The sequence below is a fragment of the Mirounga angustirostris genome, unplaced genomic scaffold (assembly GCF_029215605.1).
Source record: "Mirounga angustirostris isolate CCGP_5_RB_7025 unplaced genomic scaffold, mMirAng1.0.hap1 SCAF_1, whole genome shotgun sequence".
Taxonomy (NCBI): domain Eukaryota; kingdom Metazoa; phylum Chordata; class Mammalia; order Carnivora; family Phocidae; genus Mirounga; species Mirounga angustirostris.
Genome location: NW_026991709.1, coordinates 41,821,151 through 41,845,176, shown reverse-complemented (window position 1 = coordinate 41,845,176; position 24,026 = coordinate 41,821,151). Strand labels below are relative to the sequence as shown.

The following is a 24,026-nucleotide window of genomic DNA, read 5'->3' as shown; positions in this document are numbered from 1 at the left end:
ATGGTGGAGAGGGTGGGCTTGAACCTTGATTTGAGATTAGAAGCATTGGTTCTGTTTGACATCCACAATTAGATTTTCTAAGATGGCAAGCTCCATGATACAGCTTGGCCAGTTGGGTAGTCGTTGGCCTCCTTCCACAGTAAAAGTATGTAAGACACATGGTCTTTAGGTTTAGAGTTATGCACTCTGTTTGTCCTCTAAGCTGCGTATGAATCGGAGACCTCCCATGTATGATAAAAGCAAAATAAACATACCTTCACATCATTTAAATAATATTCAAAGATAAAAAGAATTTCAACCTGGAAGGAAAAACATACATATATCAAAGAAAGACAAATTTAAAAATCACATAGGTGTTACATGGGTGGTTAGAAACCTTCAGTTTTGGGACGCCTGGGTGGCTCAGTCGGTTAAGCGTCTGCTTTCGGCTCAGGTCATGATCCCAGGGTCCTGGGATCAAGTCCCACACTGGGCTCCTTGCTCAGCAGGGAGCCTGCTTCTCCCTCTGCCTGCTCTGCATGCTGCTCCCCCTGCTTGTGCTCTCTCTGACAAATAAATAAAATCTTAAAAAAAAAAAGAAACATTCAGTTTTATACTAAGTTTTTGATAATTTTCTGTGCTTGTATCCGTATGTCATTTATTCTTAAATAGAAAATGACATAGTTCTGTTATAATTAAATGCATATAAAAGAAAAATCTCATCATAATTAAATGATAACTGAGCTCTAGAAATTTGAGAAGTATTGATGAGTACTCTCAGCGCCTGTGGATTTGGGAGAACCCTTTGGACTCATTTGGCCAAAAGAGTGCTGCCAGGTGTGCATGTAGCATGGAGGTATTAGGGAGATTTTTTTTTATCATAGATATATATGCAAATTATCTCATATCCTCCTTTTAATTTTTAAACATTTCAAGATAAATTGAATATCATGACTAAAACTAATCAATAGTGATTTTCTATTATGGCTATATATATATACAAATATATATACAAATACATATGCATATATATATAGGATGTACCCTTTTAACCATTTTTGAGGGTACAATTCAGTAGCATTAATTACTTTCACATGGTTATGGAGCCATTGCTGCTCTCTGTTTCCAGAAGTTTTTCATCATCCCAACCAGAACTCTATAACCATTAAGCAATAAATTTCCCCTCCTCCCTCCCCCAAACTCTAATCTACTTTCTGAATCTACTTTTTGGGAGATAACCTTTAATCTAATTTCTGTCTCTATGAATTTGCCTAAATCAATAGTAATTTTAGAATAGGTTTTTTTCAAATATATCTGCTTCTGTTGATATTTTGATGTTTTACCTCCTATGCACTCACCAAAAAATATCCCCTCCACACACCATTTCTGTTCTCCCACAACTCCAGATAGAAATTACTATGGTCATATTCAGAGTTATTATTAGCCAACTTCATCATGTGTATTGTACTTTTATACAATGAATGACAGATTTTTTTAAAAAAGATGTATGTATGACACATAGGTACAGTATTCATATTACTTTAATTATCTGCAATTTAATTTTAATGCTAAGAGATCACTAATTTTGCAGTTGTATTATGAGACATTTTATGGGGGAATTTATATGCTACTAATATTTGCATTTATGTACTTGTGAATCTTCAAAGATTGCAGGGTGCATGCATTGAAAATATCAAGGATCTCATGTAGCTCTGAAGTAGACTTTAGCTGAAGCATGTTTTTACAACTTTCCGAGTATGATTTTCTCAAAATATGGGGCTATATAGATTTCACAATATGAGATGTAATAGCACAGTGAGGTTTATTTTTCTTTTTTAAATGATAAGAAATAAAGATACATCCTTTAATTTGTCACTATTAACCACTGCATTATAGAATGTCAGATGTTCTTGATATTATGTAATACCTGATTATATTAATCTTCAGTTAAAAGGGATTTTTTTCCCCTTCCCTTCTCTTCCCTGTCTCCTCCTCCTCTCCCCTCCTCTCCTCTCCCTTCCTTACCCTTCCTTTTCTTTTGTCAAAGCAAACAATTGGAAGGCAATCTCAATGGAATTCATTTAGTTAGAAATGACAGTTGCCTTGAGACTCTCAGTCTTTTTTCCTTCAAATTCAAAAATTGGAAAATTAGTATAGTTGTTATATTTTTATTATTTATTACTGAAAGTTATATATTAAATTTGTTGTTTCACTTGTGTAAATAAAAATTACACTTGTAACCCATTTAAATTCCCATGCCAAGTGTTGAAATGTGATTTCATGTCACAGAGATTCTTTTGCTAAGAATCTAGTATCACTGATTATTTATTTATTTATTTAATTTGGGAGAGAGAGTGAGTGAACACAAGAAGGGTAAGGGACAGAAGGAGAGGGAGAAAAATCTCAGTAAACTCAGCCCTAAGCATGGTGCCTGATGCGGGTCTCGATCTCAAGACCCCGAGATCATTATCTGAGCTGAGATAAAGAGTCAGATGCTCAACCGACTGAGCTACCCAGGCGCCCTTATTATCATTGATTATCTTATACTAAAATCAGAATACTCCTATTGGATTGAACATTTAGAAGATATTAAGATCTATGTTCTCTTTTACCCCAGATGTGGACGAATGCTCTGAGAACATGTGTGCTCAACTTTGTGTCAATTACCCTGGAGGTTACTCTTGTTATTGTGATGGGAAAAAAGGATTCAAACTTGCCCAAGATCACAAGAGCTGTGAGGTAACATTTTGCAATGCTAAACTTACCATCTCTTTTCTAAAATGAGAGACTGGTGTACTTATTTCCACATAGCTGGGTAAGTCAGGATAATACAGATGTTCTTTTTTTAAGAAAAGATGCAGTTTTTTAAAAGACTTATTTATTTATTTTGAGAGAGAGCGAGAGTGAGTGAGCACGGGAGGGACAGAGAGAGAGGGAAAGAAAGAATCTCAAGCCGACTCCCTAATGAGCAGGGAACCCCACGAGGGCCTCCGTCTCACGACCCTGAGGTCACGACCTGAGCCAAAATCAAGAGTTGGACGCTTAATTGACTGAGCCACCCAGGTGCCCCAGGAAAATACAGATGTTCTATAATAATTGCTATAGGTCTAGCAGGCTGTGAGTCACAATCCGATTACTAATTTTGGTCATGTAAGGTATAAATATCGGGGATAATTAGTGACTAGGTTTAAAAAACCCAACTGCAGGGTCGTAGTTCAGAAAGTGCTCATCTGTATGGGCTGTACATTTACAAAGTACAATGTGTATGTTTATTTAAAAATTTTTAAAAAAGGTGAGGTTTATACTTCTCTTTGTGAGAAAAAAATTCTTACCTAGAAACCTGAGCAGAAACATTTTCCTCTGTGTATTTTTCCTTATCCCACTCTGACAAGTGTGATTGCACTTTGGCATGTCGGTACTTGAAAGAGTGCTCATAAAATCTCAGGTGGAAATAACTGTCAGATTAGAATTTAGTGGGGTTTAAAAGTATATCAAAGTTCAGAGAGGTCAGTTTTGTTAATCTGTATCTCTCAAACTTGCTTTTAGTTACTTGGATTTAGTTCATAATTGACCCAACAATTGAATGTTAGGGGTAGTTTTCCTTCACTGAAATAAATAGGTCAACATCTGAAGCTTTTTTCCCTGTATATCAGGATCATGTGTTAGTGATTCTTAGTCCAACTGTTGCATTCTTTTTCACAGGATTATGAGGCAGACAGTAAAAACACAAAACAAAACAAAACCCACCTAAATGGTGATTTAATCATGTGTGTTCACATACCTCTGTATCTGTTACTAGGACAAAACTGTGTCTGTCCAAAAATGTAACATTCAATAAATGCCACCTACTTGGTAAAGGAAGGTAAGGTGAGATATTTGGCATATGCAGTAACTCCAACTGTACTTAATTGAATGCCATGCTGTGTGAATGTCTATTTTGTAATTTAATCTTTTATTATTTTAGTATTTGTAGTAGTTACACATCATCATCTACCTTGGAATAGATTTATTGAAATTCTAAGAGGAAATGAGATGTTGTTTCTGGACTTTGATTTAATACAGTGCCATGTACACAGATCCCCCCCCCCGAATATCCCTATATGTATGCCCAAGAACTTATCCCTAAAAAGCTTTCTGTTTTAATGTTTGCTTTTACTCTTAGAAAAAAAAAAAAACCTGATATTAAATTTAATGACTCTGAATCACTTTTTCTGCAAATTGCTTGGAGACTAACATGGTATCTTAATTTATATTTATCCCATCTAGAATTTCTAGCATCTCCTTTGATGCAGGCAGACTGAGTCTGAGAACCTGGGGAGATGGGGTAGGGGAGTTCCCACAGGACCAGCCAAGGGGTTCCTTGGCTTCCCACAGGATAGAAATCAAATGTGAGCCAGGGAAAGTGAAAGTGGAGTTTATTGAATAGTGTGAATGACAGAGTATAGCAGACAGAGTGTCTGGGGGACTTAGAAAGGAAAAGAGGATGAGTCTCTTTATTATCTAGGGCTAGGGGTTTCTTTGGAAAGGGGTCCAGGGTGTGTGTTCCTCCAGGAATCCAGGGTAGGGTCCCATCAAAGGCAAGTGATTGATAGGTGAGCAATAGGTGTTATTTTAATAAATCATCGAAGGTGGGGGCTATTGATGCCAATGTCAGCTGAGGTTTGTTTGAAGCTAATGTCCTAGAATATTTTTGGGATCTGGGTCTTCTTAGATGTTATCAGATGTTTGGGGCCTAGGACAGAACTCAGAGAAGGATTAACTTTCTTGTTTCCCCCTTGGAGTGGGAACATAGCTTCTTTGGTTTTTACACAGATGCGAGGTGAAATACAGAACATGAGTAAATAGGGCTGAGCAAGAAAACAGCAGAAATGGAGACTTTCTAAAATAGAGTCCCTTCAGCTGCCTTACCTCACCTTCATTATCTAGATTATACATTTTTGCTCAGAAAAATTTTCTTAATAAATGAATGAGTGAATGTCTGAGGTGCTACTTATTGGTATACTAATTCTTCCATGATTTCTGACTCCAAATTTTTTTTTCCCCAATGTAATTCTTAGAAGGCATCAGAGCTGCAGTTAATTAAGGAGATATGTGTTGTTACTGGAAGAAAACGGTTGTGTTTTGGGCTGAGATTTGCAAAGGAAATAGTAAGGACAAAAATATAAGCTACACACAATGAGCAAGACTTTTTAAAACACGTGTTCTGGGATGTTATACTGATAGACTATATAAGGAAGAAAAGGATGTTGCTTTATTACCAAGGCTGTTCTTAATTTAATTAACGTATCACAGAGGATACATTTGACAAGACCATTAGGAATCAGAGAAAGGAATGCCTAACCTGACACAAACAGCAAGTAATAACCTATGCATTTTGTTTCTTTGCTTTCTTTCCTTTTCTCCAGGCTGTTCCAGTGTGCCTTCCCTTGAACCTTGACAAAAATTATGAATTACTTTACTTGGCAGAGCAATTTGTAGGCGTGGCTTTATATTTAAAATTTCGTTTGCCGGAAATCACCAGGTGAGGTACCAATGTCCGTGATAATCTCTAGAGGTAAGCAGGTAAGGACAGAAGATAAGTGACCGAAAAGGTTTGAAATGTGTAAAATTGCATTTCCAGTTAGATAATTTAGGGATATTATCAATCAGATGACTTGGGGAACACTAAAGTTGATTTACCCCTTCACACATGTAATTGTCATGCTAAAATCATTTAAAGGTCATTCTAGGCTGACCTTCCCCAATGATCATTTTACCTTTATCCTTCTTCCTTTTCTAGTGAATATTTATTTACTAAGAAGTTGGGAAAGTAGATTTAATATAATTGTGAAATTTTCATTCTTCTTCATACGTGTTATAAAAACTAAGTAATGAGAAAATACTCAAAGTATTGCTTTTAGAATATAGTTATATACATAATTATTAAGGAAAATTCGTAAGATTGCTTAGGTGGTATTTTAAAAAAACACATCATGATTTTAGTTGACTGAGTATCTTTTCTGTTATTCCTACAGTTAGGTTGCCTCTATGGAAAGAATAGTTGTATTCTGGAGTCATGATTCTACTTTAATTACCATATTTTCTCAGAGTCATACATTGTTGGAACTAGAAAAAAGAAATTGGAATTTTGTTGAATAATGGAAAGGAAATGTATTTGTGACTGATTATAGAGTCCATATTTTAAAATATTTTAATTAGATAAGCATGCATACATACAATTTAATTCATTAGATATATGATTATTCATTAAATAATTCAATTAAATTCATAGAAATCGCATCATTAAGGAACATTGAACTGTATTCTAAAATTCACTGATATAATTGTGCTCCTTCAATACCCTTATCCACCAAGACCTGGTTTTCCCTTTTAACATCTCAGAGCAAATATTATTATCTAGTGACATAGACTGGAGACAACATTTCCTTTGCTAAGAGAATAATGAGAATGAGAGAGAAAAGTGTTAATTATTACACACTTAGGCATGTTCAGGGCGATTCAGTTCTGACAACTCACAACAGTTTGGGCTCTAACATTGGATCAAATAATTATTTTTTCAGTATTTATTTATTTGTTCCTTATTTATTTAGTTTAAACTTTTTATTGAAGTATAGCATATATACATATACAGAAATATACACATATCTTAAATGTACAGCTTGATGAATTTTTTTAGAAACTGCCACTTGGTAAGTAAGCAACACAAAGAACAGCCAGTGCTTTGTTGCTTTTTTCTCCTCCTTTTTGCCAATTCTTGCAACTCTGTTTCCAATGATCAAACATTTATTCTATCCTAAAGTTAACAAATTCACTCATCTTTTTCATTCTACAAAACTTCAGAGAAAGAATGAATTGTTCCCCAATGTATGCTGAAATATTCCAGACGGAAAGACGCAGAACACAACTCTGTATTACTGGGTTAGCATGATTTTGCAAAGAGAAGGAAATTACCTCCATAATAGGATCAACTTCTGGAAGATCCTGAGCATACACAGATTTGGGTTTTGACAAGATAATACATGTTTGACATCAGCAAAATGTGGTGGTTATGAAAGAGAATAGAGGTCCTTATCCTAAGCAAAAAATGAAAAATAAAAAAAATAAAATAATCTTAATTCAGTCAATTACTACTACATTGTTATCTGTCCAACATACTTTACCCCACATGACCACTTTTAAATATTTCTTTGGAATTCTAAAGATGAAAAAATTTATTTTATCAGCCTTTCTTTGTTCCATTTGAAGTTAGAAGTTGTATATGGTGCCCCTATTACTATTACTAGGAGGTAAGGCTGTGGGATTCTTTCTTGCCTTACTTGGCAATTACCTGAAGTCCTGACTTTTTAAAAAGCTTAAATTACCTTTATTTTAGCTTAACTCAAGTGACTAATAGTTATACAACTATTTTTTCTATTCCATGTTTGTCTTTTTTCAATCATTTGGTTTTCTGGTTTCTTGGAAATGTTAATGCTGATTCTCATTACAGTGTCATTAGGGCACTAATCAATACATGTTATTTTTTAATCCAGCATTTCTAAGATATTTCTTCCCCTGTAACAGCTACACATGTATCTAGGTCTTAATAGCAACAGTCATTGCCAGAGCTCAGATACCCCCAAGCACATGGCTAGACTACAGCTTTCAAGCTGTCCTTTCATGTGCTTTAGTGATTTATACAATTAGAGCTCTGGAGAGCTTTTGAAATCAAGCTAACAGATATATTTTAAAGTTTTTTACTTTACGTTTCTTACCACATATGAAGGCTTAATTATACTTGCAGTCATCCATATGCTGTCTATATCTCTGTGAGTGATTCCTTCCTGACATATATGAAATTACAGGGAAAATGGGCCTTTTGATGTATAAACCAATCATGAAATTGTAACATCTTTTACTAATCACTTATGGACACTGCAAAAAAAAAAAAATAGGAATCTTAATGTCAAAATGTCAGATTATATAGTGTATAAAAAGCTCCAGGAGAGATAGAATATATCTAATATTTGTACATGTGTATAAATTCCAGCATTTAAAAGAGGGCCTTCAAAACAAATGCCAAAAAATATGAAAAATTACCAAAGCATCTGTTCACAGGGGGAAAAGACTCCAAGAATAAGCAAGAAAATATAATAACTTGATTTTAAACACACATGGAACCAGAGATAACACATGAACAGTCTAATTCTGCCCTACTCTTTAATTCCAGTAAAGAAAGAAATAGTTGGCTCTTTCAACATACTGCTGTTTGCTAGGGTAAGAGAAAAAGAATAATTATTGGGCTTTCCATTTTTCTCTATTAAGGCTTTCTCTTTGTCCATTATTTAGATTTTCAGCCGAATTTGATTTCCGGACATATGATTCAGAAGGTGTTATCCTGTATGCAGAATCTCTTGACCGCTCAGCTTGGTTCCTGATTGCACTTCGTGATGGAAGGATTGAAATTCAGTTTAAGAATGAATTTACAACCAAAATCACAACTGGAGGCAAAGTTATTAATGACGGTCAATGGAATATGGTAGGTTTTGCATATTTCACAAAGAATATCCCTACTTTGACACAGTTTGTTTAACATCATTAATAACTTATTTTTATACTGATACCAAATCTAAATGGAGCAGGATTTATTTGATGTTGTATGAAGCATATCCCATACACTGTAAATCCTTGAAATAGCCTCTGAGAAATGATAACCTCACATAATATATTTAGGATTTCCTGGAACTGAAATTGTTTTCAATTATTTGCTTGGACTTCTCTATCTTTGACTTTTTACCTTTTTTAGTGGCTGTTAGTGGTGTCTCTCCAATAGGTTAGGGATTATTAGTAGGCATAACAGCTTATGCAAAGATACCACTGACCAAGGACAGCCATACTGAAGAGCCACCCATATTTTTTAAATGAAAGAGAAATACATATAGTAACATAGAAATACACATAAAAAGAGTAATGCATATAGTAATTAACGCAATTTTAAAATATTAGCATATAGATAATCAACTTGTACAAACAGTATACACTAGCTAGTACCAATTAGAGTGCTTAGAAATGAACATTTTTAGATTCTCAGCAAAATTGAAGGGAGAGGCACCTGCATGCTCAGTCAGTTAAGTGTCCAACTCTTGATTTCAGCTCAGGTCATGATCCCAGGGTTGTGGGATCGAGCTCCATATCGGGCTCCGTTGTGCTGTTTCTTTTTTATCCTCCCTGACTAGAATGCAAGCTCAGCGAGGTTGGAAATTTTGTCTGAATTTTTTTTTGCCCCTCGATTCCCAGTAGTGAGGGGCACTAGGCACACAATAGATCTCTAATAATATTTGTTGGATAAATGCATAAAGTACATAGTAAATACTCAACAAATGTTAATTATTATAATTTTAAATGCCCAGAACTAAAGAAGACTGAATCTGCATATTGAATAGGCACTCTGTGTTCTAGAGAAAAAAATACAAACCAAAAATATTAGATCCAGATAATCCGTTCTTTTTTTTAAATTTTATTTTATTATGTTATGTTAATCACCATACATTACATCATTAGTTTTTGATGTAGTGTTCCATGATTCATTGTTTGCATATAACACCAAGTGCTCCATGCAGTACGTGCCCTCTTTAATACCCATCACCAGGCTAACCCATCCCCCCAGCCCCCTCCCCTCTAGAACCCTCAGTTTGTTTCTCAGAGTCCATCATCTCTCATGGTTCATCTCCCCCTCCGATTTCCCCCAACTGCTCTAAAAAACTATTGTCTTTATAATAATAACAGCAATAAAACTTTGGCAATGGCAATTGAATACTGAAGCATGCCTGGATTCTTGGAGACTTTAAGAAATCATACTATCGGGGTGCCTGGGTGGCTCAGTTGGTTAAGCGGCTGCCTTCGGCTCAGGTCATGATCCTGGAGTCCCTGGATCGAGTCCCGCATCGGGCTCCCTGCTCTGCAGGGAGTCTGCTTCTCCCTCTGACCCTCCCCCCTCTCATGTGCTCTCTCTCATTCTCTCTCTCAAATAAATAAATAAAATCTTTAAAAAAAAAAAAAAAGAAAAAGAAATCATACTATCATACCAGCCCTGGACTGCCTTCTTCTAGATTTTTATATGAGGTAGAAAAATATTTTGGTTTAGCCCATTTAACTTTGTATTTGCATTATTTTTAGGTGAAATTAATCCTAAGTGGTAGATTCCCATTTAAAAAAACAGAAGAGAATTTACTAATTATTTTTATTACTCCTACAGTGAGGAATAAAATCTCCTCCTTCTGGTCAGATCAATTTATGTTGTGTAATACAACTTGAATACCTATCATTATCTTCACAGGTTAATTTCTTTCCATTTTCTTCCTTCCATGTGGGAAAGGAATAATAGTTATTCTTTATTTAGTAGTAAGAATTTAATAAGATGCAATCATGGAGCAGTCATGACATAGATAAGGTGCCAAGAGTTTGACAATGAGTTATGGAAAAATTAAAACAGAATCTGTATATGAGTATGCTCTGAAATGTAAAACTTTAGGTAGCAATTTTCTGAATTCTTTAACAAGGAAATCCTTCCTAAAATGTATTATTATATAGGAACCCAGTATATAAGCAGAAAACAACTAAGTTCTTTGGTAGGGGAAAGTTTCCTATTTTTCCATCCTACCAGTTGGTTCAACATGGCAGCCTTAATATATTTCTTGGAACTATTAAACAGAGCAAAATTTTAAAACACCATGTAAAAATTATAGTTTTTACTATATGTATCAAAAAAGTTGTTTTTAAATACATGTTTGATTATATTAGCATGAGCATGAAATCTATTCAGAATTTTAGGTAATTAGCATAACCTGTCATTGAGACTATGATACTTGGAGAATATATTGGGGCAGATGAACAAACTGCTAAATGTCTTTAAGTAGTTTGCTAAATCCTAGGTAAATAAAATCATGGCTCTGCATATAAGAAGAACCCATGCATAAATTTCCCTTTTTTCTTCAAAGACTGTGTTCGTTGTTGTAAATGAGAACCCACATACACAATTACCCGTAATTCAAGAAGGCAGCTGCAAATATATGACACCATGGATGCATTTGTAGAAGAAGAAGGGGGAAAAAAAAAGCAGATGCAATGATTTTTATTTAGACTCCTTTCAAAGAAGAGATGAGACCCAATAGGAAGAAAAGTCACTAGACAATTAATAAACATTACTTTTCATCTCAAAAAAAAAAAAAAAAAAGAAAAGAAAAGAGAATTTTTACATAATCCCTAAAAGTGAGCCTAAAATGGAATCTTTCATGAAGGGATTACTGCCAGTCTATAATGGGAAGAATTCTTTTCTGCAAAAGAGTCATTGCTACTTTCAGCAGCTAATAATTGAGAGATCAGCTTCACCTTAGAATGTGGTACCCAAAAGAGACACTTTCTATGCCTAAGGGATCTGCCAGGAGGTCCATGTTGAGAAGACATGTGAAGTCATCATTAAATTATTTCTTTTTATTTTATTTTATTTTATTTATTTATTTCATTTTTTTAAAAGATTTTTATTTGGGGTGCCTGGGTGGCTCAGTTGGTTAAGCGACTGCCTTCAGCTCAGGTCATGATCCCAGGGTCCTGGGATCGAGCCCCGCATCGGGCTCCCTGCTCCGCGGGAAGCCTGCTTCTCCCTCTCCCACTCCCCCTGCTTGTGTTCCCTCTCTCGCTGTGTCTCTCTCTGTCAAATAAATAAATAAAATCTTTAAAAAAAATAAAAAAAAATAAAAAAAATAAAAAAATAAAAGATTTTTATTTGACAGAGAGAGTCACAGTGAGAGAGGGAACACAAGCAGGGGGAGTGGGAGAGGGAGAAGCAGGCTTCCCGCGGAGCAGGGAGCCCGATGCGGGGCTCTATCCCAGGACCCTGGGATCATGACCTGAGCTGAAGGCAGACGCTTAACAACTGAGCCACCAAGGCGCCCCTAAATTATTTCATTTCTTTATTTACTCACTCATGCACTCATATACTCCATAAGCTTTTAGTGAGCACTTTTAAAATGCTAAGTTCCTAAGTTCAAGGTGCTAGAACTCTGGCAAGAGATTTTCCTTGCTCTTGAGCTTACTTAGTACCTCACAGTTTAATAGCTAGTGCTGCCTTATGAATTAATGCAATGTAATGTGAAATCGTTAAAGTACAGGTAGTAATAAAGTACAGTTGGGCGCAGATGTGGTTTACCAAAAATGGGGCTATTCATCCTTTGACAGCCATAGATTTTGGGCTCTTACCAAAATAATGTCTGCACAAGATCAGATGCAACTGTCAGAGTAATCATTAAAATTCTCCGGCTTCTCCAGATGCTCTCGTTAGTGTATGTAGCTTTGCCACCACATCTTTCGTGTACTCCATCTGTATGCATACAGCTTGATGCGTACACCTCTTCCTCCAGTGTACTGAAGAATACATTTTATTGCCTCATGTCCACAAATCTCCTATCTAAAAATCACCAAGATCACTTTTCAGCAAAATAGAGCAAACAGAATTTTTTCTGATTAATTGATACAAATTGAAAATATTATCTGCTGGAAGGAGAACTTGGATACATTCTAAGTAATACAGAATATATATAAAGAAGGTAAATGTTTACCTGTGAGGCTAACATCTTGCGTTGCAGGCAGTATTTACTAATGAATTATCCATGCATAATAGGTTAAAGGCAGGATTTTGGGCTGGATAGAAGGCAGCTATTCAGTTCCACACATTTTGTCTCCTATGTTTATGGTCTTTGTTAAAAAGAAATTGTTATTTAATGATATGCCCATATTTTGATTAAAATTTCCCTTTATAAACCGAATACAACTTGACATGAAAAATTTAAGAACAATAAGCAAGTCAGAGAAAAACTTTAATCTGGTAATAAATTTGGTGCTGGCTCTTTTAAAAAAACTTTTAATTGGATATTTTAACAATTTATGAATATTCACCCTCACCATATAAATGGGATCTTTTCCTCAGATCTTTCATTAAAAAAATTACTGCATAATATTTTTACCATTTTACAATCTTGATGGCTTGTTAATAAACTGTACTGTTTCAGCCAAATTTATGCAGCCACAGAAATTAGCTCAAATAGATACATATTTTAAGTAAACATTTTAATTGACAAAGTTAAGTTAAATTAATCTATAAACTGGACTATTCACTTGATAGCAGTTGTTTCACTAATTTTAAAGAATTTTAAAATTTCAAATAAAATACTTTAAAAGTAAGCAATTAAAATGTAGAATTGTTTTGTAATTCAGATAAATAGAATGTGTGTAATTGTTAAGTAATTAAAATGGCTCCAAAGCATAGAAATAAATATTGCTCTATTATAAGTCATTATTATATCTCATATTTGGGTATGATTCTAATATGGGTGGGAAATCTGTAATTTGGATCATAATTTTATTCATTTAATAAGATATTTATTGAGCACTTTATGTGCTATTCCTTCCTTTGCATGGTGAGGCTACAACAGTGAATAAAACAAAATCACTGCTCTTGTGTAGCTTGCGTACTAGGGGTGAGATATGAACCACAAATTGCATGAACAAATGGATATGTCAGATGGTGGTTAGTGCTAGGAGGAAGAAACAAAAGCAAGGCCAGGCAACAGAGAGTGACGATGGTGCATGTGCATGTGGAATCAGGAAAGCCATCTCTGATGAGATTACATCTGACCGGAGACCAGGGCACAAATCATGAGAAATCTCTGGGGAAGATGATTCTGTGCCATGTGAAGAGCAAATACAGAGCATCAGGCAAGAGGATGTGATTGTTGTATTTAAGGAACAACGCAAAGGTCAGTGTAGATGCAGGGGAATAAAGGAAGGAGGGAAGGGCAGATGAGGTTAGAAATGTGTTCTGGAACAAGACCAGGTAGGGTCATGGGGACTTTAGTGAGAACTTGGAGTTTATGCTAAGTAGAAAGACCTTGGATGATTGTGAGAAGTGACATGATGTAATTTGCATGTATCTTGAAAGGTAATCCATATCAGGACATGATGGCTTTATGGAAACTGGATAGTAGAGAGTAAGAATGGGACAGATTATGGGGTCATGAGACCATTGCAATAACTCAGTGGAGAGGTGGTGAGAAGTGGTCAGATTCTGGATATACTTTTAAGGTCCAGCCTTCAATTTAAAGTAGATAAAAACTTTTGAATATTCAGCATAAAGAGGGACTCAAAGGCCATGAGATTGATTATTGTTAATCTGTGTTTCTAAACTCTAACTCATCCAGTGCCCACGTATTCATAATGCTCCTTTACTGTCCTATAATGAAATGCATCAACAATGGAAGCTACTTTTGCATATCCCTAATAGAAACCAATATAATGCTCTAATTATTATACAAAGAAATAAAGGAAAGTCATTTATAAGAAAATAATATATATTCCAACATATAAATGCTCAAGTACAAGTACAATATTTGTCAAAGCTTGCTCCTATATGTAGAATAATGTGAAAGCTGTAAATGAAGACTTATGCTGGAGTTTTGTATCGGCAGTTCAAATACTCTAAGTGCATAGATGGTGTTGCCGTCAGTAAAAGTAATTTTCTGAAATAGTGAGAAACTCTTGGTAAAGATCCAAACAAAACAAACATCAATATATCCTTGATTGACAAGACTTTTATTCTTGAAAAATTCAGTGAATGTGTTGAATTGGTACAAAAAATATTTTGTGTTCACATATAGAGAAACTCAGATAAGCCTAAGTATACCCTACATGAATATCCTGTAGGGACGTTCGGGAGATTTGCAGGATATTGAATATTTTATTACTTATTTTGCATGACTGTCCGCATATTACAGGGTGTCCAGCATCTTGCAGTGTCAGCATACATCCTACTTATTGTGACAACTAAAAGTACCATCCCTACCCCCAAATTTTCCAAATGCCCTAGAGTGGAACAGTAGACCCCTATTCAAAAATATTTGCATGACTAGAGGGAAAAGGTCTAGGGGGCTGAGCTCTGGAGTATTATAGACGTTGAGAGAAGAGGCAGAGCCAGCAAGGGAGCCTGAGAGGGAGTGGTAGGAATGTACAGATGCAAGCGAGACTGAGGTTCTAGAGGTTGACTTAACATCTTTCAAAGAGGGAATAGTCATTCAAGTAAAATGATGCCGGTTGGCTCTATTAAGGACAGTGCGCTAACTTTAAATCGGTAAATGTTACCAAGGTTATTTTACTTTAGAGCACAGTTTTCCCCTTCCCGTAGTGCTGCTTTAATAGGACTACTCTTTTGCTTCCATCATTGATTAGTAAAAGAAGAGTTTGCGTTTTGAGTGCTAGTTTTGCATAAGGAGATTGCAGCAGTGGTTCTTTGACTCACCTTTTGGGGAGGATTTTTTTTTTTTTTTTATTGTTGTTTACCATCACTTTCAACCTTTTTTAAAAACCCAAACTACTTTTAGGGCACCTGGGTGGCTCAGTTGGTTAAGTGTCTGACTCTTGATCTCAGTTCAGGGCTTGATCTCAGGGTCATGAGTTCTAGCCCCATGTTGGACCCCATGCTGGGCATGAAGCATACTTAAAAACAAAAAACAAAAAACAAAAACAAAACTACTTTCTGGGGCACCTGGGTGGCTCAGTCGGTTATTCGACTGCCTTCGGCTCAGGTCATGATCCCGGGGTTCTGGGATTGGGTCCCACATCGGGCTCTCTGCTCGGCGGGGAGTCTGTTTCTCCCTCTCCCTCTGCCTGCTGCTCTGCCTACTTGTGCTCTCTCTCTCTCTCTCTGTCAAATAAATAAATAAATAAATAAATAAAATCTTAAAAAAAACCCACAAAAAAAAAAACCAAAAAGAAAACAAAACTACTTTCAAAATTGGAAAAACCCAATTTAATTTTATGTATTGTGCTTCCTTATGACCTTAATTACTTTTTGAATTTTGAAATAAAGTATAATTTGTGTGTCATGAACAGAATACTGGAGGTACTGATTTCTCACACTTTATATTAAGAATTTATTTCCATTATTGATTCCATATGTATACTTTCAGACAATTGCAAAATAAGAACACTTAAAAGTTTTCTAAGATGGGTGCCTGGGTGGCTCAGTTGGTTAGGTGACTGCCTTCGGCTCAGGTCATGATCCTGGAGTCCCGGAATCGAGTCCCGCGTCGGGCTCCCTGCTCAGCGGGGAGTCTGCTTCTCCCTCTGACCCTCCCCCCCCTCATGCTCTCTCTATCTCATTCTCTCTCTCAAATAAATAAATGAAAAATCTTTAAAAAAAATGTTTTCTAAGATTTTGTAGAGTGACTCACTTAATTTATGATGCTGGATTTGAAATATGTATATTATAATTGGTTGTTTAAATTTAAAAGAACAATATTGCGTGTTTTTTTACTTTAAAATATGGTGTTCACTTAATTTTCAATCAAGAATTATCACTTTAAAACACATTTTTACCACCTTTATAGTAATTAGACATTTCAAATGGATTACAACAAATTAATAATTACATTAAAATGATTACTTTGAAAAATTATTTACTGGAATAATAACAGGATTTTTCAATCTTAGCGTTTCAAATGACATGCAGTGATGTTTGGTTGTTTGATAACTTTTGTCTTTTTAATTATAGGTCTCTGTGGAAGAACTAGAACACAGTATTAGTGTAAAAATAGCTAAAGAAGCTGTAATGAATATAAATAAACCCGAAAGCCTTTTTAAGCCTACAAATGGATTTCTAGAAACGAAAGTATATTTTGCAGGATTACCTCGGAAAATGGAGAATGCCCTCATTAGACCGGTAATGATACAAGTTTCTATCATTCATCATGGATGAATTCCTCTTGTCCATAATAGATTTGAAGATGTGTTTTTCTGAGAGTCAAAGAAGTTATTTTGTTGAACATACCGTGACAACTTGAAGTGAACAAGGAAAAATAACACAGCGATCCTTGAAATTATATTAAGGAAATAAGAAAATAAATGTAGTGTTTTTGAGCCCATTTAAATCCCCAGCGTTACTCATGGGGAAGTAGATTTTTTTTCAATTCTCAAGCATCAATTCAGTGTTAACATGATAACTGTCCATATTCAGCAATTAGAAATATAAATACATGTACTGGAGTCCAAAAATACAACATTTTGTAGAAGCCAGTCAAAGAATTTTCTTAGGTCTATTTTAGGACTTAAATTTCGGAGATAAAATAGCATATAAAGGTGGAACTTCTTTAAAAAAAATCTTTGCTGGGAGTATAACTTCAGCCTATCATAAATTGAAGTTACATATAATAGATGATTTTCTGAATATGATGTTTGTCTAATAACTGTAGAATAGGTCTCATGAAGGAGACTAATCACTGTCCTTGAAGAGTTTTAAAAATTTCATTTGAAGTCATGGGCCTGTCAATTATACTCTCTGATTTAACTTAAATATTTACTATTTTATATCCATCTTTTACTCATGGCAATTCACAGTTACCTTAACTTTTGAAAGATTTCTGCAGTATGATATAAAACCTGAATTAGTTAACCCATGTCAGAGTGAATGCATCTGTTCCTTTGAAATTGATAAATCAAGACATTTTAAAAGTAAAATAAATTTTTCAAAAACTATTTATGAAATGGCTACTATGGGTCTTGAGTCTGCCTGGATGCTTTGATGGAGACTAAAGAGTGCAAACACTTTTGTTCCTGAAGAGGTTCAGTGTCTGATGGCAAAACAAACCTATATATAAATGCAGTTAAAGAAAGCATCTTACAGCCCAGGGCCACGGCTAGAAGCGTATATGGAAGTTGAGAGCAGAAAAGTTATTTCTGGAGGATAGAGGAGAGGCAGGTAGGGCTTGAGGGGCTAAAAATCATTAGGATCCCAGTGGAGGTCTGTGATGGCATAAACTCACTATAACTGAAAAAGACTGCCCATCTGAAGGACACCTTAAAAAATTAGATAATATTCAAAATATTTAAAGAATTTTAACATATCAACAAAGAGAGGGTTTTCCCTCTAAATGAAAACTGCATCTGTAATCAATTAAGTCATGTATGAGTCTGACTCTTTTAAGATGTACTCCTTGACCTATATTTTAACTTGTTAGATAACCCCTCGTCTAGATGGATGTATACGAGGCTGGAATTTGATGGATCAAGGAGCTTCAGGAATAAATGAAATTATTCAAGAAAAACAAAGTAAACATTGTTTTGTCACTGTGGAGAAGGGTTCCTACTATCCTGGTTCTGGTGTTGCTCAATTTAGCATAGATTATGGTAAGTGATTTCTCATTTTACTTCTCTTTTCTCATTAATGACTACATTTATTCATTGACAAACAGCAAAAATGCCTTCAGTAAACATTATTGAATACTTAACTATGTGCCAGGCATTGTGTTAGGTTTATTCATATAGCTATATATTTTTTATTAAATTTTTGCAGTATATTGGGGTAAAGGTAGTAGAATATGCTTATGTTACTATTTAAAGATTACTTAAAAAAAGATTATTGGCACATAACTTGATTAATTGCAAGTGAATTCAATTAACCTATTTTAAGGTTCACCAATTTCTCAGTTGTGTTGAGTCTACTGATTAAATGCTTCAAAAGGATTCATCTTCATTTCTAAAATTTCAATTGATTGTTTCTTTTTTTTTAAGATTTTTATTTATTTGCGAGAGAGAGAATGAGAGACAGAGAGCATGAGAGGGAGGAGGGTCAGAGGGAGAAGCAGACTCCCTGCCGAGCAGGGAGTCCGATGCGGGACTCGATCCCGGGACTCCAGGATCATGACCTGAGCCGAAGGCAGTCGCTTAACCAACTGAGCCACCCAGGCGCCCTCAATTGATTGTTTCTTAAAATGTCTAACCCCTTGTTGAAATTTCCCATCTGTTCATATATGTTGTCTACATTTCTACCTGAGCCTTCAACTTATTAATCATAATTATTTTAAATTCCCTGTCTGATAGGTCCAATGTCATGCTGATTGCTTTGTCTCTTGACCATGTGTTATTTTTCCTTGTTTCCTTCGGTATTGCATGATTTTTGGTTTAAAAAGTAAGCATCTTTTGTAGAACAGTAGAGGCAGGTAAATAATATATATGTCTGGAGATGAGCCTATTTCTGCTTTTGCTAGGCCTTTTGTAAAGGGGTTGAATCAGTCTAGTCAAGAGTTGAACTGCTTAAGCTTTCTTGTTTCCATTGAATACTCTTCAAATTCCTTTATTGTTACCTTGTGCTTATGGTAGTGATTGGTTTGCCAGAGGATTTTTCTTAATAGCTGATCTATCCTTAGCTTTAGGTATTCTGTTTATGATATGCCTCAAGAAAGTGTTTCTCCATGGTCTTGCTTCACCCTAAAAGAATGCTCTTGTTACTTGACATTTGCTAGCATGGTGGCAGGGTGTGGGGAACATTCTCTAATGTTCTGATACAGATTCAATTTTGGGCAAGTATTGTATCCCTGGGTCTCAGGGGTGTGAACTTTTCATTGTCCCCCTCCCAACCACCTGTGAGGGAGCTATCTAATGGTCAGGACTCCAGATTTTTTCTGCTCCTTCTCCATGGTAAATGGTTTTTGGTTGGTTGTTTTGTTTTTTCCAGTTTCCTTTCCCTAACCTGTAGATGCAATGGGTCTTTGCATGTGTTCTAATGGCCACAATGTTTGTTACCTTTTCCCCAGTGCTGTAAGGCTTTTGTTGCATAGAGAAGACAGAGAAGGAATGGACTTTGTGCTTTTCCTGCAGGTTGCTGCTCCTCTTTTCCAGGCTTGCAGGAGGAGGGAAGCTAAATAATTGGTCTTTGGTTGTTGTTGTAAGGGTAGGAGCAGTGCTCTTTCCAGTTTCCTATAGTCTAAGCAGAACAGGAACTCCTGCCAGACTGACCCAGGTTTTTGCCTTTACAAATAGTATTTCCATAATACCCTTGGACATACATCTTTATACCTTTATATGATTAATTCTGTAGGAGAGAATCTTAGATTATGTCCACCAAAGTTTATGCAGATGTATAATTCCTACTGCTCAGTTAGATTCTCTTCCAAAGATGTTTTATCAATTTATACTTATTTTTTTTAAGATTTAATTTATTTATTTGACACACACAGAGGGAAAGAGATCACAAGCGGGGTGGGGGGGTGAGGGGGCAGAGGAAGAGGGAGAAGCAGGCTCTCGGACGAGCAGGGATCCTGATGCAGGGCTTGATCCCAGGACTCTGGGATCATGACCTGAGCCGAAGACAGCCGCTTAACCGACTGAGCCACCTAGGTGCTCCTCAATTTATACTTCTACCAACAGAATAAGAAAGTGTATGCTTGAGATTTGTTTCCAATCTGAGAGTTGAAAAATTAAATCTTGTAGTTTTAAATATTATTATCCCAATTTCTACTGTTAAATATCTCTCCATGTGTTTATTAGCTATTTTTATATCTTAATTATCTTATTAGGTTCTTTGTCTTTTTCTGTTTAGGAATTCATTATTTGAGCTACTAATACTTTGTATTATAAATTTAGTGTTAATCTGATATCTCTGCTTTAATGAAAAATTGTATTTTAAATGTGTTTATTTGCAGTCTAAAAAAGTATTACTACAGTTTTAAGGAAGAATCTTACACTAGTACTTTTTGTGTTCTTAACATAAAGTAATGCAATGTCTTTAACTTTAGTTCTGTTCTGTATATGAAGGATTTAAAAAAAATTTTTTTTAATTGGGGCTGATGACTGAATATAAGAAAAAACTAGGCCCACAATAATTTGCTCAAAGGAAAAACTCTCTGAAAAGAAAATGAAAGTAAGAGTTCTATTGTATCTGAAAAAAAATTACTTTCATAAGCAATTAGTTACTTCATGGATAACTTGAAAGTGACCTATTTTTAAATTAATATTTAATGTTACATTATAATTTCTGTATGCTTGCATGTTTTAGTTTGAGTTCATTAATACCTTATAGTAAATTTACTTATTTCAAAATGATTATATTGTATATAAATACGCATGTATATAAATGAGTGTATTGTAAATAGGGACGTTTGGGTGGCTCAGTTGGTTAAGCGTCTGCCTTTGGCTCATGTCATGATCCCAGAGTCCTGGGATCGAGTCCCTCATCAGGCTACTTGCTTAGCAGGGAGCCTGCTTCTCCCTCTACCTGCCGTTCCCCCTGCTTATGCACACACTCTCTCTGACAAATAAACAAATAAAATCTTAAAAAAAAGATGATAAATGAACAGTGCAATAGCATTTGATGTGGCTAAATGGAAGACCATCTTGTCAAGGGAAAATATTTTCTCCACTCACATTCATCTTTTCAAAACCTATAAGTGGTATTTGAGGTATTATTTTATATTACTTCATATTAAATAAGGAAAACTTCACTCAAAATGTGAATTAATATTTTTTTAAAGATTTTATTTATTTATTTGAGAGAGACAGAGAGAGAGCATGAACGGGGGAGGGGCAGAGAAAGAGGGAGAGTGACAAGCAGACTCCCTGCTGAGTGGGGAGCCTGACGCAGGGCTCGATTCCAGGACCCTAAGATCATGACCTGAGCCGAAGTCGGATGCTTAATCGACTGAGCCACCCAGATGCCCCAGTACTTTTAGGAATTAAACTATTTTGGAACATATCAATTCAACTATTTGTTGAGTGACTACTGTGGAAAACAAAGTGGTCATAGAGACACGTAGGGCTTGCACTCTAGTGGGATAGACAATTAACCTAGTAATGAAGAAAATGAGTGTTAACTATTATGACAAGAGAATCGCAGAAGAAGAGTTCCTGTTAGAATTTTAGAGTTAACTGTTGATTTCAGAATATTTCTCTACTATCAAACTCCCCAAACTCCCCTATTTGTATAAATCATATTTTTCTTTCCCACTGCTTTGAACTGAGCCCTTTATGGATGAGGAATGGTAGGGTGGTGATGGCAGCCATATCCAAATATTCCCTCAGAACATTACAATAAATTTGTTGAATTTCCTTCTAAATGTGTACTTTAAAATATGACCACTCTGAGATTGGACCAATGGTGAATATGGAGGCAGAAAGAATACCTGTAAAAGAGCAAACAGGAGAAATTCATAATCTTCTGAAACACCACATCTCGAATTTTATTCTAGGAAGACCAGAAGGCTGGGGCTCCATTTTTGTGTGTCTTGCCTGCACTTAAAAAAATGGTTCTTGTTTTTTGTTTTTTTGCCTTGGTTTTATAGGTCACTGAGGAAGGAGAATGAAAACCTTTAGTATTCCACAAAAATGGCTCTGAGTATTAGTAAGATTGTAATAATTCCTTCTGGCATACTTTAGGAGTACACTGATCCTGCTTCTGTTTTATTGTTTAAACAGGTAATATATCCAATGCTGAGGACTGGCGAGTAAATGTGTCCTTGAACATTCGCCCATCCACGGGCACTGGTGTTATGTTCGCCTTGGTTTCTGGTAGTACTGTGCCCTTTGCCTTGTCCTTGGTAGACTCTGCCTCTGAAAAGCTTCAGGTAACTTCACTAAACTTTTGTGATTCTTGTTTTGTTTTGTTTTTTATCTGTAAAATGGATATATTAGCAGTATTTACCTCGAAGTGTTATTTTGGTGATTAAATGAGATGACATGTATTTAGCACAGTCTCCAGCACATCAATAAGGACTCAAAAAATGTCCATTATTATTACTTTTTTGCTGGCTTATTTCTAAGGTCTGATCCAGGAAGTAGAGAGGAGAAAAGCCTGTTACTGTGCATCCACAGCCAAGATCAGGCAGACTCACACACAGGCTGCCTGGACCCTTCCCAGAGTACATAGAGATCCACCTTTATTTAAATCCTCGAAATATTATGGGAGTCATAGTCTGTACTAACAAAATAAAAGTGAGTCTGATTAAAATTCAGTCTTAGATATTCTGTGCCTAATTATGTTTTGTGCTCTCTGGCACTCTTAATCTTTTCTCCCACGAGTAAATTAGGAAGGACTGGAGAAAACTAAAACCAGTCCACCTGGCTTCTTGCTGGCAACTCTCATTTGAAATTAGGAGGACGAACAGGAAAAAACTCTTGGATAAAAGGAAACATGAGCGTTATCAGAAGATCTGTATTATTCAGCCTTCCACCAGAGGCTAATAGTTCTGACCATGTGTTATCCACAGTGGATTCCAACAAGTTAGAGCAAGAAGCTTGTGTCTGAGCCAAGGTTGGCTTGGATGTTCTCTGTAGCTTTTAGAAAGAAGCATATAATTGAATAATGTCTGTAGCAATAAAAAGGTATGTTGTTTTCAGCTCAACGATGATTGCAGGGAGTTTCTAGTAGTTAAGCATAAGCCACCTAAGGAGATCCTACTGAGTTTTTATCTCTAGTCTACCACAGGAGCTTGCTACATTTAGATTCCAGCTTTTTGTTTACTTTTTTTTTAAAACAAAATGGAAATCCTATCTTCAGCACTATATCCCTGCAGTAGAGGAGATTAATGCATGCCACGTCTTTGATATTTATTTTATCTTTTGTGTTTGACTCCGTGGCTCCTTTTTTTTTTCCTCCATGTCAGATTGCCTTCTCAATATCTGTGTACAGTATTTCATAACATAATTCCACATCCTATTGATCATTCTGGAACAGTTTGTCTGCTGACCATTTTAAGATTATTAGTGAGTTCAAGGATATGGATATGTAATAGTAACAGATTTCCTCAAATAACCCGTATTTGCGAAGTATAGACTTGGAATCCTAAGTAGGTACTTCAGACTATCTTTCTACCATCTCATAACAGCCATGTTCCTAGTTTTGATGTTCTTTTCTTTTTCTTCTTAAGATTTTATTTATTTATTTGAGAGAGAGAGCAAGAATAAGCAGGGGGGCGGTTGGACCAGGGAGCCTGACATGGGGCTCGATCCCAGGTCCCTGAGATCATGACCTGAGCTGAGGGCAGACGCTTAAGCTACTGAGCTGCCCAGGCGCCCCTTGATTTTATTTTCTTTTTACATTTCCTGTATACATATATAAGGTATATGCATAGATCCCTGTCAAGAAGTTAAGTAATTCTGTGTCTCAGCAGTTTGAAAAGTTCAGCAAAATGAATACATTTTCTCTTTTGAATATCTTCTGGCAAATACTCCGTAACTTACTGCTGGTGATCCCT

General features: G+C 35.7%; 1 protein-coding gene across 1 annotated transcript in view; it reads left to right on the top strand.

Annotated features, from left to right (window-relative positions):
* PROS1 (protein S) overlaps positions 1-24,026 on the top strand; it is a 63,144-nt gene that overhangs the window by 33,500 nt on the left and 5,618 nt on the right. Inside the window, exons 8-13 of the mRNA XM_045902697.3 lie at positions 2,597-2,718; positions 5,385-5,500; positions 8,305-8,494; positions 16,556-16,723; positions 18,018-18,186; positions 22,249-22,397. Of these exons, the coding sequence (XP_045758653.1) occupies positions 2,597-2,718; positions 5,385-5,500; positions 8,305-8,494; positions 16,556-16,723; positions 18,018-18,186; positions 22,249-22,397 (914 nt within the window). The remainder of the gene's footprint in view (positions 1-2,596; positions 2,719-5,384; positions 5,501-8,304; positions 8,495-16,555; positions 16,724-18,017; positions 18,187-22,248; positions 22,398-24,026) is intronic.